The 16,797-nt window shown below is 41.7% G+C and overlaps 1 protein-coding gene and 2 long non-coding RNA genes across 6 annotated transcripts in view; all 3 read right to left on the reverse strand.

The window, feature by feature from the left end:
• LOC103476613 (GDNF family receptor alpha-1-like) overlaps window positions 1-4,547 on the reverse strand; it is a 150,140-nt gene extending 145,593 nt beyond the window's left edge. The window contains exons 1-2 of one of the 4 annotated variants that reach the window (XM_008429088.3): window positions 4,426-4,547; window positions 1,511-1,816 (exon numbers count right to left, since the gene is read on the reverse strand). In XM_008429088.3, coding sequence (XP_008427310.2) covers window positions 1,511-1,703 — 193 coding nt within the window. In that variant the 5' untranslated portion in view covers window positions 1,704-1,816; window positions 4,426-4,547. Of the gene's footprint in view, window positions 1-1,510; window positions 1,817-2,113; window positions 2,605-4,425 lie in introns of those variants that run through there. The other 3 variants (XM_008429087.3, XM_081616079.1, XM_008429090.3) reach the window with 3 other exon arrangements.
• A 5,292-nt stretch (window positions 4,548-9,839) lies between these two features.
• Window positions 9,840-13,705, reverse strand: LOC145555090 (uncharacterized). Its single transcript, XR_014091172.1, has 2 exons — window positions 9,973-13,705; window positions 9,840-9,894 (listed from the first exon to the last, which is right to left on the reverse strand). It is a non-coding gene; the product is annotated as an uncharacterized LOC145555090 (long non-coding RNA).
• Window positions 13,706-16,194: 2,489 nt separating this feature from the next.
• LOC145555091 (uncharacterized) lies at window positions 16,195-16,405 on the reverse strand. The gene is made up of 2 exons (XR_014091173.1): window positions 16,328-16,405; window positions 16,195-16,249 (listed from the first exon to the last, which is right to left on the reverse strand). It is a non-coding gene; the product is annotated as an uncharacterized LOC145555091 (long non-coding RNA).
• Between the last annotated feature and the right edge of the window lie 392 nt (window positions 16,406-16,797).

Consider the following 16,797-nt stretch of genomic DNA (forward strand, 5'->3'; position numbering starts at 1 on the left):
TAAGCAGTAACTTTGCGACTCCTTAGGGCCCCCTGCTGGCGTTTAAAGTAATTGAATCTACCCAAAAAAGATTTATAAAGCACATTCCCTTAATAATGTTTATATATATATATATATATATATATATATATATATATATATATATATATATAAATTATTAAAATTAGAGGGTATTTCTGATTATTTTCAGACCTTTGAAGATTGGTTTATGTGAATATGGGCTGATCTCCCAAAATTAAGGAAACATGGACCGATTTATCGCTGCACCTCTCTTATAAAGTTAATAGAAAAGGAAGAAATTACAAGATTACAATCCCTTAACCATAAATCCATATTCCTGTAACCTTCAAAACCAAAGTGTTTAAAAATATGCATGTTTTTGGATATTGTATTCTTGCAACAGTTATCTTTGATGCATTTAAGAATAGGGGAGAGGTTTGCTTTTCAAAAATCAGCTGATTCCAATCTGATCACTGTATCTTTATATTTTAACAGGGATTTTAATATTTCTGCTGCCAATCTGCCATAATATCTGTTAGTAGCCTAAAAAGTATAGTCTTTTTACTTTATAGAGAACAAACCTCTCCAACTCAACCCAAATACACGTTAAACTACAATCAAATTAGCTGTAAGTTGGTTCCCAATTGAAATTCTGCTCAGGGCCTCATCCAACTTTGAGTTAGCCAAGATGCCACAAATCATCCCTCCAACCTACAGGACGTGTCAGGCAAACTGTAGAGTAGGTCCATTTTTGTAGCAGCAGGGAGTGTACCAAACCAAAGCCTCAGTGGGACACCTCTCAGAGAAAACACCCATGACCTGCATCAGATTTTACCAACATGTCTCCACTCAGTTGCCCTACCAAAGGGGGAGGGGAGAGGGGTCAGCAACATAACTTCTGAGAAGTATGTCGACACATTATAGCACCGCTATACACCTGTAGCTACAGCACACAGTGGTCTGTTAACTTATCAGCAACTTAAGCTAACATGAGTATTTACAAGCTTCCTCTTACAGACTGAGATAATAATGTCTGTCAATCACTTTGAAAAACTTTTTTTGCCTTTATCTTTGTGTTTTCTTTCATCTTTAGCTTCCTGTCATCATATATCATTTTTCTGCCATCATTTGGCGCTCTTGGCACAGCGCCCCCATACGCCTATAATGCATACCGATTTTATGTCACTAAATATATACATTTCCAAATTCATTTTAATTTAAGGACCTAGCATATCAACTTATCAGAATTTTGGTATGTGGATTCTAAAAAACACAACGAATGTTTAAAAAGATTTTTTAGAATTGTTTTTTTGTTTCAATGAAACCTAAATTTAAAATTAAAACTTAGGTGTAAAAAATCTGGAAAGGGGTTCGGTTCTGGTGTGCCATCCGAGGATTGTTAGTGGCTGGTTTATAGCAAACTTCTTGGAGATGCCCCAGGACTCAACAATTCTAAATATACCTAACAGGGGGGAATACTTTCTCTTTTATTTTTGTGAACAGCACAAACCTTGTAACGTCTGATAGATCCCCCAGTAAATCCGCAGGCAGTTCTTCTCCTTCTTCATGCCCCTTTTGCACCGGCAGTTGTACAGCGGGCTCTGCTTGAGCGCCTCCATGGCGCTGCGACACTCGTCCCTGGCCTCCACGCCGGCCACCAGGCTGAAGTTGCTCTCCTTGGCACCGGCCACGCACTGCCTCATCGTGCGATATTTGGTGCTGCACGCCTGCTCCCGCAGACACTGCTCGCTGGCCCGCACGCAGTCCAGTCGAGAGGCACCGGCGCGCAGGTTCTCCTCCGCGCAGCTCAGCACATCTGGAGAAGGAATGTAGTGAAAACAAATCAGATGTAAAAAAAATTAAAAACAAAAATCTATAAAGCTTTGATCGTTTATGTGGCAAACACCAACAGCTTTGACTTTAAAAGCAGCTTTTTAGGGATTAAAACATGAAACTATGTCGCAATGCATCATTTGTTTGCTTTAAAATCAGCTTAACTGACTTAAGAGAGGTTTGTTGTTTTGGAACAGTTTGGAGACCTTCTCTAACAAAATTTCACCTCTTATTATTTAAAAACGAGTCCAAAGTTTGTATCCCCTATAGTTAAACTTACCTAAAAGAGGCAGAAAATACAATAGTGCGAAGATCATGGTGCCGAACAACAACCCGCGTCGAAAGAAAATGAAAGAAACTCAAAAGCGACGCAGTTTAATTCCCAGAGAAGTATAGAAATCCATGGACCAGACGCGGCGTGCGCTCCGCTGTGGAGAACAGATCCCAGTTCGACTCATACGAACAATAAATCCACCCAAAAAGGAAACCAAACGAACAGGGAAAAAGTGTCCAGCTTCTATCACTTTTTTAGTATTCGCAGCTCAAACGCTTTTTGAGTGTTTTCTTTTTTCGTTTTGTTTTCTCCCGCTTTCCCGTTCGGACTGGTCCGCTCAAATGCAGCAGGACACAAGAGACTAACAGGATCAGGAGATCCGGTCTGACAGCGTGCGTCCTCCCCGAGTCCAGCCAGTAGGATGCTGCTGCTGCTGCCGCGCTGCTGCTGCGTCTGAGCGCACAGCCAACTGGAGTCCCGCCGCCCGTCTACAGCAGCAGCAGAGGGGCGCCGGCTTCTACCCCCTCCCTACCCTCACCCCTCTCATCCCACTCTGAAACTACATCAATCATATTGCAAATTTATAAGAATGCAGCTTCCCATCACGACTGAACTCACTCACATGTAAAACCTTTATAATCAACAATTTTTTTTGTCCCGTTTTTCTGGCGTTGATGAGTTCAGAAACACGTGTTTTACTCAGATCCTCATGAGAAGTAGCTGTTGCTTCTGTAATTTTGAAATGAAGCAACCTTTGGTGTGCGTGTGTGGGCTGCAAGAGGGCAAAGTGCACGACCCCAGGGCTGCTTTATTACATGATGAATATAGAAACATAAGGAGTCTGTGGCGCCTTGGACAAGCCTCTTCTTAGTAACAGCCTCAAATCCAGTCCAATTAGGTTATAAAGCACTTTTAGAAACAATCCATGGTTGAGCAAAGGGCAGTACGTTAAAAGAATAAGCATTAAATACAACTCATGCTGGGTGTTCAATGGCAGAGACAAAAAAAAGTTTTCAAAATTGATTTTAAAGAATACAGTAAAGGAGCCAGGTAAAAAAGACTAGGGGCAAGCAAGAGCAAAGGCCCAATCACATCTGAGCTTTGGACTCATGTTTGGAACGGCCAGAAGACCTTAAAGGGCAGTAGAGGTGCAAAAAGTCTGAGAAACAAAGTAGATAAGGCTATTAAAATGTTTAAGAAAAATACAAGAAATGTAAGAAATTCAAGTGGTCTAAGTGCCAAAATTACAAAAAAATATATATATATATATATATATATATATATATATATATATATATATATATATATATATATATATATATTTATATATAAACTTAGAAATGAGTTTATATATGTACACGCACACACACACAAGGACGTAAATCCCATCTCATCATTGGGGGGACCATAAACAGGGACATTTTTTAAGAGCAAATTTGGAGGGGTCAGTAGGGCTGTAGTAAAATGTGGTTAAAAATTTTTTGTGTGTGTTCGAGCTGCACCATCAAAATGACTACTAAGTAGCAATGAATAACCAAAGTGTTTTTCTCAGTGAACAACCTGTTGAGACCCATAGAAGTCAAACTAAGATTCAAATGTTTAGATACGAGTTTAGTTCAGAATCATAGATCTAATCTCTGCTACACCTTTACAAAACCTTAAGGCTCTAAATAAAAACAAGTTTTAATGAGTAACCCCACTTAATAAAATTCTTCATAAATATTGATTTATTGCAGTGGTTCTCAATACAAATCACGTGTTATTTAAGTTGCTTTAAACTTTTATTTTTGATGGAGTTTTTTCATGTCCTGGATGGTTGAGAACCGATAAATATGTAGGAATTGAATATTTGGGAAGTATCATAACTTAAACTTAACGGTCAGCACCAGAGTTTTGTAGAAAAATATTCCGATTTTATTTTGTGGTTTTAAAGGCTCTATGTTGAAGATGGTAAGAAATAAAGGCATACTTTTTTTTTTTCCTGCCAGCTGCAGTAGCCCCTCTGCTCTCTGCTCCCATAGAGCTATCGGCTAGTGCTAACGCTCAGCCGCTTCCGTTTCACACTCTTCTTATTAAAGTAAGAGTCAGAGAGCTAAATATAATTTAAATATTGGCTACCTTCGACAGAAAAAGGAGCTAAGTCTATGAAAGCAATGTAGCAGATTAACTAGTTTTGATTTCCAAGGCATAACATAGCAGTTTAGCATGAGTCAGCCAACGTAATAAAATAACTGTTTATTGTCAATGTGTTTCTTCCTATTGAGCAGTGAAAGTAAATAAAACGTGTTACATGTCTTTTGCTTTAAGTATTTACTTACTGGAGGGTTTGTTATTTGTGCTGCAGAGCCACAGCTAACAGCTAACAGCTAACAGCTAGCTCCTCACTTCAGCGACTCTGTGTCGTTCAGCAGCGCAGCTGTTGCTCGTCCTACACTTTGGACTGAACCATTGTTCTAGCAATAGTGAGGGGGACGGGGGGAACCTAAAAATGTATTCCTATTTTTTTTCTTAGATAAATGCCAAATTTACTTTGTTCTTTATTTCTATTGCCTTTCTTATATTGATATTGTTTAAATACAAAGGTTTCTTTCATGATTTCTTTGGGGGGATGGGGGGACAATTCAAGACTTTTCCAAGATTGGGGGGGTCAGGATTCCCCCAACCCTCCCGGGATTTACGCCTATGTACACAGAAGGGTACAGAGGGGCATCAGCATTAATAGCAGAGGAACCAAACACCAACTCCTTGTAGACCACACAGTCGCCCGAGACTGCAAAACCCGACACACCACCCTGTGCACAACTTGGAGTGATTACAAGAAAGTCTATGACTCAATGACACACACTTGGATCATTGAATGCTTAGAGATGTTTTCAATGAAGGACTCAAAGAGCCTTCATTAGAATCAAAGATGGATAAATAAAGTTGCTATTGTTGCTGTTCAGGGAACATTCTTATATTTCTTTTTGGGAGCTTGTAAATCTTACTTATGAGTACAAATATGTAATTTAAAGTAAACATTTGTTTGAACTGAATAAAGTGAACCATAACTGTCCACAAATTGCTAAACACTGGACACCCCATCCAAGAATACTTGTGGGATATCAAGAACTGATAGTTGAAACACCCAATATATCTTAATGTGCATAATGTGCAGAGTATCTTATTTTAGAAAAATCAAAATATGGTCACCTTATCATAGCATATTATATTTTACTTATATTAAACCTTATTTTTAAATAAAAGTTAGCTGGTCTAATGATTTAATGCGCTTCTCCTATACAGACTGTTCACCAGACCACAAGATGGCGCTACATTTATGTAAAAATATCTGCAAATAACTTTTTTTATTTGTGAGGCTTGTCCCTCCAACGAATGAATAAGACGCTGACGTCTCCTCTGCTGGTGAATGATGAGCGCCAGTGCCATGGCTGAATTATGAATATATCTCAATAATTGTTTACATCTGTCCCTGCCATTATTTTAGTGACTTGTCATGTGAAGAAACATATTCACATATTATTTTAATTTAATTTCTTATTAATGGAAATACTGCAGTTGCAAAATTTTATTTTTTCAACATTAGCAGATTTGAGCACATTTGTAATGGAAACACAGCTTTTGGCAAAGCTTGAACAGCAACAGTGTGTTAGACAGGATGTTGGTTTCATGTCTCAGGTTCACTTTGTCATGGACAGGGGCATGGTATAGGTGGGAAAAGTGATGACAATTCTAGGGGCCCTGACCAACAGGGGCCCTTCCACAATTTATTTAGTTTTGTTCATAGAAATAAAAATAAAAAATCGGAGCAATGTCATTTACAAAATTAATCATATTGTATTTTCAAAGATTGTTGTTAGCAGTAAAAATTTAATGTTCCCACTCCCAGACCAAAATACACACATCCTTATTTGCCCTGAGCCCCCTCCATCTGCGTTAAAAGGTTCATTCCTGCTTGGAGCGCTTGAGAGTGACGCTGTTAGCAGCAGCCAGTGGAAATCTCAAACGATTGTGGCAGTTAAGAAAAGTTATAAAATCAGGTTTTCAAAAAAAAAAAGAGAGAGAGAGAGAGAAAAGAAAATACAAGTGTGTTAATTTATAACCCAGTTTTCCTCCAAAAGAAGTGGGTAGACTGAGATTATCAACCATTTAGCTACAAACTACTGTTTACCTCCTTTTCACTAGCATTTAATAAATTAAGGAAATAAATTACCAACATATTCATATATTTAACTTGTCCCTTGTACTTTTTACCACTTAACAACAGATGAGTCAGTTAGCAGCAGCTCTAACCCACGTCCCTCCTGACCCGTCCTCTCCTGGGTGAAATTGAAGCTGCATTATGTCACTTTAATATAAATATTTTTTTCACATATTTTTAAAAACTGTCATTATGTTGTGACAGTATGGTATGAGAGGTAATCTGTGAAAAGTATATTTCCTCTGTTTTACAGTTTACAGTTTGACAGTTTTAGTGCTGTCAATCACAATCTCATGTGGTGCTGCTCATCCTTCCTCCCCCTCGATTTGTGCCATGCTGCAGCTAGCATAGCACAGAGCTGTGCAGATTCAAACTGTGAATGCTCAGTTTAGTTAGCATAACTACCAATGACGGCAGATAAACGGTTTCTTGTAATGACAAGTTGTTTCTCCACCATTAGCATATTGAGCAGTGAGTAAATGAGGCTAATTGACAGTGCTCAGAGTGCCTTACTAGTTCTGATTGGTTGTTTTGGTCAGAATGCTGCATTACTTTAATCAGTAATAGTAATTCAGGACGGAAATTGAGGAGATTGATTGTTTTCACTGATTATCTGTCTCAAACTGCTACGACATGGTGACAGCTTTAACAAATATGGAGAAAACATATTTTTTATTAAAGTTATGTACTGCAGCCGGGGCTGCACAGTGGCACAATTGGTAGAGCTGTTGCCTTGCAGCAAGAAGGTTCTGGGTTCAATTCAGGCCTGGGATTTTTCTGCATGTTCTCCCTGTGCATGTGTGGGTTCTCTCCAGGTACTCCAGCTTCCTCCCACAGTTCAAAAACATGACTGTCAGTTAATTGGTCTCTCTAAATTGTCCCTAGTTGTGTGTGTGCGTGCATGGTTGTTTGTCCTGTGTGTCTCTGTGTTGCCCTGCGACAGACTGGCAACCTGCCCAGAGTGTACCCCGCCTCCCGCCCGGAACGTTAGCTGGAGATAGGGTCGCAACTACATATTATTCAGGTGGAAGCGAAAACAGAAAATGGATGGATGTACTGCAGTCTGAATAAAATGCAACTACATAGCATTTTTGAGATGTCTGGATTGCTTTATGTGTAGTTGCACGTTGCTTTTGACTGTTGCTCTTCATAGGGAGAGACATTTCAGTGATCTAAAAGAAAAAATTTAAGCAACATACTTGCATACTGAATGTGGACAGTTGGATGCTAAATTCATGAGCAGTAAATATTGTGCTAATTATCAGTATTGAACCAAAGAAAGCAAGGCAGATGCAAGCCTTTAAAATTGTGACGCATTTAATGGGTCAAATAGACTCAAAAAATGGTGCGGGTGGAGGGGGGCAGACACATTTTTTGTCAGGGGGCCCATTGATTCCTGCCGGCGCCCCTGATCACGTGACTATCTTCACCCCATTGATTGCCAATATTGTATATTCAAAAGCTAATACACTCTCTTAAATTCATGGAAGCTGTCAATGAGGCTCTCCGCATTAAAGGGTGGGCTGAATCAATCAAGTATGGCGGAGGCCGGCGCGGTAAATCAGCTCTCGCCCATGCGGAGCGGTCAGTGAGCAGCGCGCGCTGCACTCAGGCTGGGAAGCAGCTACTAACATCGGGCAAAAATCCCATATTTAAAAAATTATAAGAAAAAATTTTAGTGTGATCAGATATAGACAAATCAATCCCCCAGAGTGAAGTCAATTTATAAAATGACTTTCGGTTTTTGTTAGATGGGTATGGCTCGGGCCGGCGGAAAATGATTTGGAACACGACAGAAAAAAGAGAAAGCAGGAACAAATGAACGACAGGCTCCAGCTGCTGTGTGTGTGGGATAATTGTCTGCTTACAATTCGATGACTCGGCTGTTCCGGAATCTCAAAAGGGAACCCTGCCAGTCGGCGCGAGGCTTGCTTTGGTGATATATGAAAAGCCTCAATCAATATGTGATATTAATTTTGCAAATGAATGTCAGAATGATGTAGTCCCGGGGTCAGTTGACATCTCACGCTGTAATGTGCTTCATGGCACCGAATCAGAAGCTGGGCTCCGTCTTAAAGGGAGAAAATTGGTCAAAGTCCGGCGCTGCCTGAGTTATGAATGCTGAGAGACACAATGGATTGCTTTTCAGAAAGCTGACTGTGCTATTAAAGCATTTCATAAAGTTAAACAGACAAACTTGATGAGAATTGATCAGCATGGTGTGAAACCAATTTCTAATCTGTTAAACTGACAAATATGTTTTATTAATCCTAGCAATTAAAACAGCATATAAAGTGCTATGCAATAATATTCACACCCTTTAAACTGTTTTCAAATTTTGTCTCATTATTAGGCATGCACCAATAAATCGATGGATAAATCTGCCCCAATTTCCTTAATTTTTGGTGATTGATGATTGGCTGATGCTTATGTGAAACTAATCTTATCTTCCTTCGCAAAGGTCTGACAATCAGCCAACTGCCCCCTCTTGGTCTACAGTGAGAGAGGACTGGAATACCACCAGGTAACCATTGGCATTGGCCAAATTCACAATCTGCACGTCCAGCTTTTGAAGGATTGGTGATCGTGACTGGCCAGAAAACTGCAATTGGTGCACCTCTACTTGTCATGGTATGTGGTGGTGAAACGGTGAGGCAGATGCCATGGACTCAGGTTATGGAGAGTATGATGGTTTTAATGATGATAAAACAAGAAGTCCAGGCAGCACAGAGTGAGCAAAGCTAGGAACTAGTCTCTGGTAGCAACTGGCAAAACAATCACATGAACAGGTGTAGGACAGCAGACAAGACAAGGACCCAACAATGAACACAGGTGGGTTTAAATACACAGGGAGACAATCGGGAAACAAGGAACAGGTGTACTCAATCAAGGGGTAGACGGACAACACAGACTCAACAGAAGACAGGAACCTAAATAAACACTCAGAAAAACCAAATTCCTACACTACTCATTACAGTCAAAAAATAAAGTGTACATCATTTCATGTGAGTGTCCAACATAAGGAATTGCATAATTCAAAGTCCACAACCAAATCTAACAGATTCCACATAAAGACTTACAAAATTGTCCAAATAATTCTCCAACAAATTCTCTAGTTGTGAACAGCTGGTGGAGACCATTTGCAGCTGCAACTTCACTGAATTTATCTTAGGGGGCTGAATAAAAGTGCACACCACACTTTTCAGATTTCAACCTTGAAATCTATTTTATTTCACATGTACACATTACTTTGTGTTGGCCTGTCATGTAAAATCCCAATTGAATTCATTTAACTTTGTGGTTATAACATCACAATGTGGAATATCTCATGAAGTCCACCTAGAAAACCAGAAAGCTAACATTGTGTAGCCTGGTAAAATGAGGAACCCAGACACAAAGTTATCAATGGGGTTTTCTTTATTTCCCGAATACTCTAATAGAATAAGAGTATTGTTAAATTTATTTGGAGTTATACAGAATGATAAATTTTGGTTAAAGATCTTATAGTGACAGCTACTTTAATAGCAGAAATCAAATAAATCTCTTTTTTTTATTGAGTGCATAAACAACCGAAGCAGGCACGCTTCTACAAAAGAAAAATAAATAAAATCACACAGACTTCTTACAATATGATAAACCTAGTGTAACATTTCAAAATACTCACATAGTAAACTTGGCTTACAACTCGAAATTGTGGAAGGCAACGGGCCATTCACCCTAACTGGCACTGTATAGTAAGGTCAGATAAACATATATTCAGGGAAATAACAGATCATTGTTTAACTAAAACCAGAGATTATTCAACAGAAACTCACAATATCCCAGGACATACCAAGCTCCACAGTTCCTCACAGAGCCCGAACAAGCTCCACAGTTTTTCACAAAAATCTTCTGTTTAGGACCGCAGAAAACCGTTATGAACGTTAGCACACCGTAGCGAGCACAACAAAGCTGCTTCTACCGGTCTAACGGTTTTCACCCCATTCTCTAACGAGCTGGCACACACAGCTCCCTCTGGTGGCCACTGCGAAACAACACCTCACCACTCGGCTACACACTCCCCTGCTAAAAAGTCAACGTCCTCGATGACTTAATACATTTTATTTCATAACACTTCTGGCCTGCCGGAAGCTACATTGCATGCTGATCTAGGGTCATGATGGGGGTTTGAATGAAACCCTGCATTTTCTCTCAAAGTCCTACGAGTTTCAGGGGCTGGTAAAGCATTCGTGTTGTCATCTGGATGACCGTAAGTGACTTCAGGTCCAACACAATCATTAGTTGCTTTCCAACTAAATGGTTCAGTTTCTGGTTTTAAATTATGTACTAACTCTGCACCCCGAACCTCTGTGCCCCTGGTCTTTTGAAGTGGTTGCCTCACATTTAAGAAAGGGTGTTCCTCCAAAACAATATACTCAGGATCCCCGTAGCTAGGGATATCCTCAACAGACGGACAGTCAGTTAGTACTGCTGGGTTGCTTCGGCTTTGAGGAGAAGAGATGTGAACAGGGCTTACACATGGCCTAAGGTCAGCCCGATGGACTCTCTTAAAAGGGCCTCCCTCCACTGGTTCCACAGTGTGGGTGGTGCCCTGGATCTCTACTACCCTATGAAGAACAGGTCCCCAAGCATCCTGTATTTTATTTCTGCCCTGTGCCGGAGATACACTAACTGGCCCACACTTATTGAGGGACAGTAGACATTCGGTTCATCATGCTCCAGCCGTTCAGCAGATTTCTGTTCTGTGTACTCTCTTGCCCTTGCATGGGCTTCCCTAAGACGTTCCTGGTGCACAGCTAGCCAATCAGTTCTTTTTTCTGATTGGTGCCGCTGACCTAGCAGAGCATCAAGAGGTAGATGTGGATGGACCCCAAAGAGCAAGAAATGGGGTGAGTAGCCTGTGGTCGCATGTGGTGTCACATTATATGCGTACACCAACTCTGCTACATGTTCAGTCCAGTGTCGTTTCTTTTCAGGTGGCAGGGTTCGCAAGAGGTCATGGAGAGTCCTATTAAATCTTTCACATTGTGCATTCCCCTGGGGATGGTGAGGGGTAGTACGGGTTTTCTTCACTCCGTACAACTTGCATAACTCTGCAATGACTTCACTCTCAAAGTTTCTGCCCTGGTCTGAATGTAATCTCTCAGGCACCCCATATTTCATAAACCACTCACGAAGGAGAATCTTGGCTGTGGTGCCTGCCTTTTGATCACGGGTGGGGTATGCCTGGGTAAACTTAGTGAACACATCTGTTACTACTAAAACATTCTCACGGCCATCAGAGGCGGGTTCCAAGATGGTAAAATCTATCGCAATTACTTCCAGTGGCCGTGTAGCTAGAAATGACTTCATGGGGGCATGAATCTTTGGCTGGGGCATTTTAGTGAGAACACATCTCTGACATCTTTTAACCCACTGTTCAATATCATCATACATACCCACCCAAAAGCATCTCTGTCTGAGGAGACTTTGTGTCCGTTCAATCCCTTGATGCCCCATGCTATCATGCGCACTAGAAAGAACAGTTTCTTTCAGGCAGGTAGGTAAAAGGAGCTGGTGGCATTCCCCAAGACGAGAATCATCTATTACTCGGTAAAGCAACCCCTTCACCTCCTTGATCCGATGCCATTGACGGAGTAGAGAAACTACAGGCTTAGCCAGCTGTGTTCTGTCTCTGTGAGTAGGCTGTTTTTTTCTGTCCCAAAATCTCCTAAAGGAGCTTATTGTGGGATCTGTACTCTGAAAGTGGCACAACTCTTCTGGGCTGTATCCCGGCAAGGTGGGCGTGTTACCCTCCAAATCACTTCTGCCCGTATCTGACCCAGTCCCTGAAACTCGGACTTCCCGAACATGACAGCATCTGATCCCAGCATAGCAGAGGTCTGGGCCAAGAGGGGTCCCCTTCCTCATGTTGCAAATGGCTATACAGCCATCCATTTCCCTATCATCTGGATTTGGATGAGGCTCCCCTGCTAATGGATGCCTGGAGAGAGCATCTGCAGCAGTGTTACACCGACCCGGTCGATACTTTACCTCAAAGTCAAAAACTGCAAGTTGGGCTACCCAGCGTTGCTCAATAGCTCCTAACTTAGCTGTGTTTAGGTGGCACAGTGGATTGTTATCTGTCAGCACAGTGAACTTTGAACCCAGAAGGTAGCCCCTAAACTTTTCCGAGACTGCCCATTTAAGGGCTAGGAGTTCAAGTTTCATACTGCTGTAGTTCCTGTCATTTCTTTCTGCATTGCGAAGCCTTCTACTAGCATATGCTATAACTCTCTTCTCCCTGCCTTGCTGTTGATAAAGGACTGCTCCTAATCCAGCATTGCTGGCATCTGTTTCAACAATGAAAGGCAGGGAAAAGTCAGCATAACCCAACAGAGGAGCACTGGTCAGCTTCTCTTTTAGTAGGTCAAATGCCTTTTGGCACTCATGGGACCACAATACTTCAAACTGTCTCCTTGAGCTAGATAAACTATTATTTTTGAGACATGCATTTACCACATCGTGGAGTGGACCCGCTATTTGTGAAAACCCATCTATGAACCTTCTGTAGTAACTGCAGAATCCCAAGAATGACCTCAACTCTTTTACTGTGTTGGGGATCTTCCACTGTTCCACTGCTGTTGTTTTCTCAGGGTCTGTCCCAATGCCCTCCGCAGATACCTCATGACCAAGGAAACGCACTTTTGACTGAAGGAAATGGCATTTCTCCACCTTCACTTTAAGCCCAGTATCTCTCAGCCTGCCCAGAATCAGCTCAAGTCGCTTTAAATGGTCCTCAAAAGACTGCGAGTACACTAAAATATCATCTAGGTACACCAGCATGATTTGCATTATTAGATCACTCATAGCCCCCTGCATTAGTCTCTGAAAGGTGGCTGGCCCATTACATACCCCAAAAGGCAAACGCAAGTACTCATACAGCCCAAAAGGGGTGGTAAAAGCTGTCTTGTGTTGGTCATTCTCACGGACAGCCACCTGATGGTATCCACTGGCAAGGTCTATGGTAGAAAAAAACCTTGCACCATGGAGGGCATCAAAACATTCATCAATGCGAGGTAAAGGAAAAGCATCCCTTCGGGTCTTTGTGTTTAGTTTCCGATAGTCAACGCACAGGCGTAAACTGCCATCTGCCTTCCTGACCAAGACCACCGGGGAAGCATAAGCACTAGTGCTTTCCCTAATGACGCCCTTTTTCACTAACTTGCTGATGTGCTCCCTAACCTCATTATACTGTGTAGGTGGTATACGACGGTACGGCTGTGCCACTGGTTCATCATCCACAAGATGGATCTCATGCTTGACCTGGTCGGTGTAACCTAAATCCTCATCATAAGAAGCAAATACATCTGCATATTTAGCCAGCAGCTCTGTTAGTCTGGCCCGCTCCGCATCTGTACCCCCATGTCCAGTTGGGCTAACAATGATTGGAGATCATCGTTTTCAGCTTGTTCCTCCTTATGTTCTATCACTACTTCTTCTTGTGAAGCAGAGATACGACGGAACCACACTTCTGTCTGGTTGCCATCCACACATTCCACTTTGGATAATGTGCCCAGTCTAGTTTTGTGGCACAAAAACACATCATCCTGGGAGAAATTCATGACTTGCACAGGGAAGGAGGACTTAGTAGGCTCTACCAATGTGGGCACTACAAAGAAATCCTTGGGCAGATTTGTCACTGCTGGTTCCAGGACCAGATAACCAGCTTCATCTTTTGTTGACGTAATTCCCTTAGCATAGACTGTGGCTATTGAAAGGGCAGGCACATGAACTGTTTCCCTGCTGGAAATTTTGGCTGTGGAAGCTTTCTGGAGGACCTTGCTTTTTGTAGCCTCTGAAAGGCTTCCCTCCAATCTGGGTCAAGTTCTCCTTTGAGTGCATTATCAAACTCAGCCGTAACCAGCTGTTCACATCTCTTTATAATGTTCATCCCCAAGAGACCAGGGACTGATTTTTTAGACATTGTTGGCAAGAGATGGCTTGAGTCTGTCTCCTCCTTCAACTGTCCACCAGGGTTTGAATCTTTAACGACTAAAAACCCACACTCTGGTATGCTTAACCCCATAGCCTCCACATCCAGCTCAACATAGCCAATATATGGAATCGGCAAAGCATTTGCTGCTGTCAGTTTGAGCCAGTTGGCAGTAGGGACAACATTCTCCTCTTTTCCTAGCAGATACTTTTTAAAAAAGACTCAGAGAGGGTACTAACCTGGCTCCCAGTGTCTAAAAGGCAAGAAACTGGGACCCCATTGATGCAAACTGTAACCTCCCTACACTCCCCCACTGCACGCTCCAAAAATATTTCACGGTTTAACGTCTTAGAGCCTTTTGTCCCCCTCGGATAGCCTGGCTCCCAGCAACCGAGGGAGTTAGTTTTCCTGAAAAGATGTGGAAGGAGTACCCTGTGGTCTACCTGGGTTACGTTGCATGCATTCTTTAGCAATATGCCCAACCCCACTGCATTTGAAACAAATTGGCTTCCCGTCATCTGTAAACTGAGGTTTCAGCCTAATCCTTCCATTTTTTTCTTGGCTAGACTTCTCCTTGCAAGCAAAGCTCTCTTTTAGTGCAAGGGTTAATTCACCAATGGCTTTACTCTGTTCAGAAACCACTCTAACAATATCCTCTAGCGTAGTAGCAGGTTGGTCTTTAGAACCATCAGTTCCCTGATTTACTTGACTGACATTGTCACACATAACCTTTCTGGTTTTAGCGATTCTAGTATGGCTGCTACTTTTTTCAATAGACCAGCCAATGGCTTCTTCGCGAACATCTAGTAGACTGGCCTGGGGTTTGTCCCGAACCATCTTGCGCAGCTCTCTTCTAAGAGATGAATCTCGTACACCCTCTACAAACTGGTCTCTGACTGCCATCTTAGCATTGGATACAGCATCTGGTTGTTGTTTAAGGGCTAGACGTAGAATTTGAGAGAGAGCATGGGAATACTCCTGAAAGTCCTCACATTCTCTCTGTTCACGACCATAGAATGCCTGTAAAAGCTGAGTTACACTACGTCTTTCAGAATAGGCTTCACGAAGCAATTGGAACACCTCACTAGGATCTTTTGGTTCTTCATCCATGCATAATCTCACCTCCTCCAGTGCAGGGCCTTTCAGAAGAGACAGAATAAAATCAAGTTTGTCTTCGGTAGTTTGACACCTGGTTCTTATGACACGGTCAACCTCCTCAATAAACTCCTCGACGGAGCGGCCATCTTTTACTGGGTCACCACTAAAAGACTGGATTTGTCGTTCTCTAGGTACATATACATATGACCTGTTACTTAGACTGGCAATGGTTTCCATTGCTTGGTCATGTTTTTCAGTCAGTTCAATAAACCGTGCTTGCAAAGTTTCCATGACATCAGTCTCATCTCCATGGCTACCAGCTTGGGCATCATCGTTTTCTGACATCTTGAATGGTCTAAAACTGACCTCGTTCAGGAACAGTCACTGAAGAAAAAGTACAGTCTGATATCAAGATGTCCACTGTGTTTCCCTCCAGGGGTGTTACTCTCCACACCTCAATGTGGTAAGGATCTACGCAGACACTTCACTGGTCCTCCAACAGGCTTCCAGGCTGTCATCAACACACTGGCTCCTTCCCCACACTGGTGGCTTCAACCTACCACAGTTGTTTATGCACTCCTAAAACTAAGAACCTGCTAATGTATTAAACTCCAAATTAGAGAACCCCACTCCTGGTACCAAAATATGTAGCCTGGTAAAATGAGGAACCCAGACACAAAGTTATCAATGGGGTTTTCTTTATTTCCCGAATACTCTAATAGAATAAGAGTATTGTTAAATTTATTTGGAGTTATACAGAATGATAAATTTTGGTTAAAGATCTTATAGTGACAGCTACTTTAATAGCAGAAATCAAATAAATCTCTTTTTTTTATTGAGTGCATAAACAACCGAAGCAGGCACGCTTCTACAAAAGAAAAATAAATAAAATCACACAGACTTCTTACAATATGATAAACCTAGTGTAACATTTCAAAATACTCACATAGTAAACTTGGCTTACAACTCGAAATTGTGGAAGGCAACGGGCCATTCACCCTAACTGGCACTGTATAGTAAGGTCAGATAAACATATATTCAGGGAAATAACAGATCATTGTTTAACTAAAACCAGAGATTATTCAACAGAAACTCACAATATCCCAGGACATACCAAGCTCCACAGTTCCTCACAGAGCCCGAACAAGCTCCACAGTTTTTCACAAAAATCTTCTGTTTAGGACCGCAGAAAACCGTTATGAACGTTAGCACACCGTAGCGAGCACAACAAAGCTGCTTCTACCGGTCTAACGGTTTTCACCCCATTCTCTAACGAGCTGGCACACACAGCTCCCTCTGGTGGCCACTGCGAAACAACACCTCACCACTCGGCTACAATTGCTACAAGTTTGATCAGTTTTTCAGTTTACAGAACTGTGTTATGTTTTTTCATTTTAATTAATTCTACTACGTACA

Source organism: Poecilia reticulata, chromosome 15, assembly GCF_904066995.2.
Source record: "Poecilia reticulata chromosome 15, P_reticulata-male-v2, whole genome shotgun sequence".
NCBI classification, from domain to species: domain Eukaryota; kingdom Metazoa; phylum Chordata; class Actinopteri; order Cyprinodontiformes; family Poeciliidae; genus Poecilia; species Poecilia reticulata.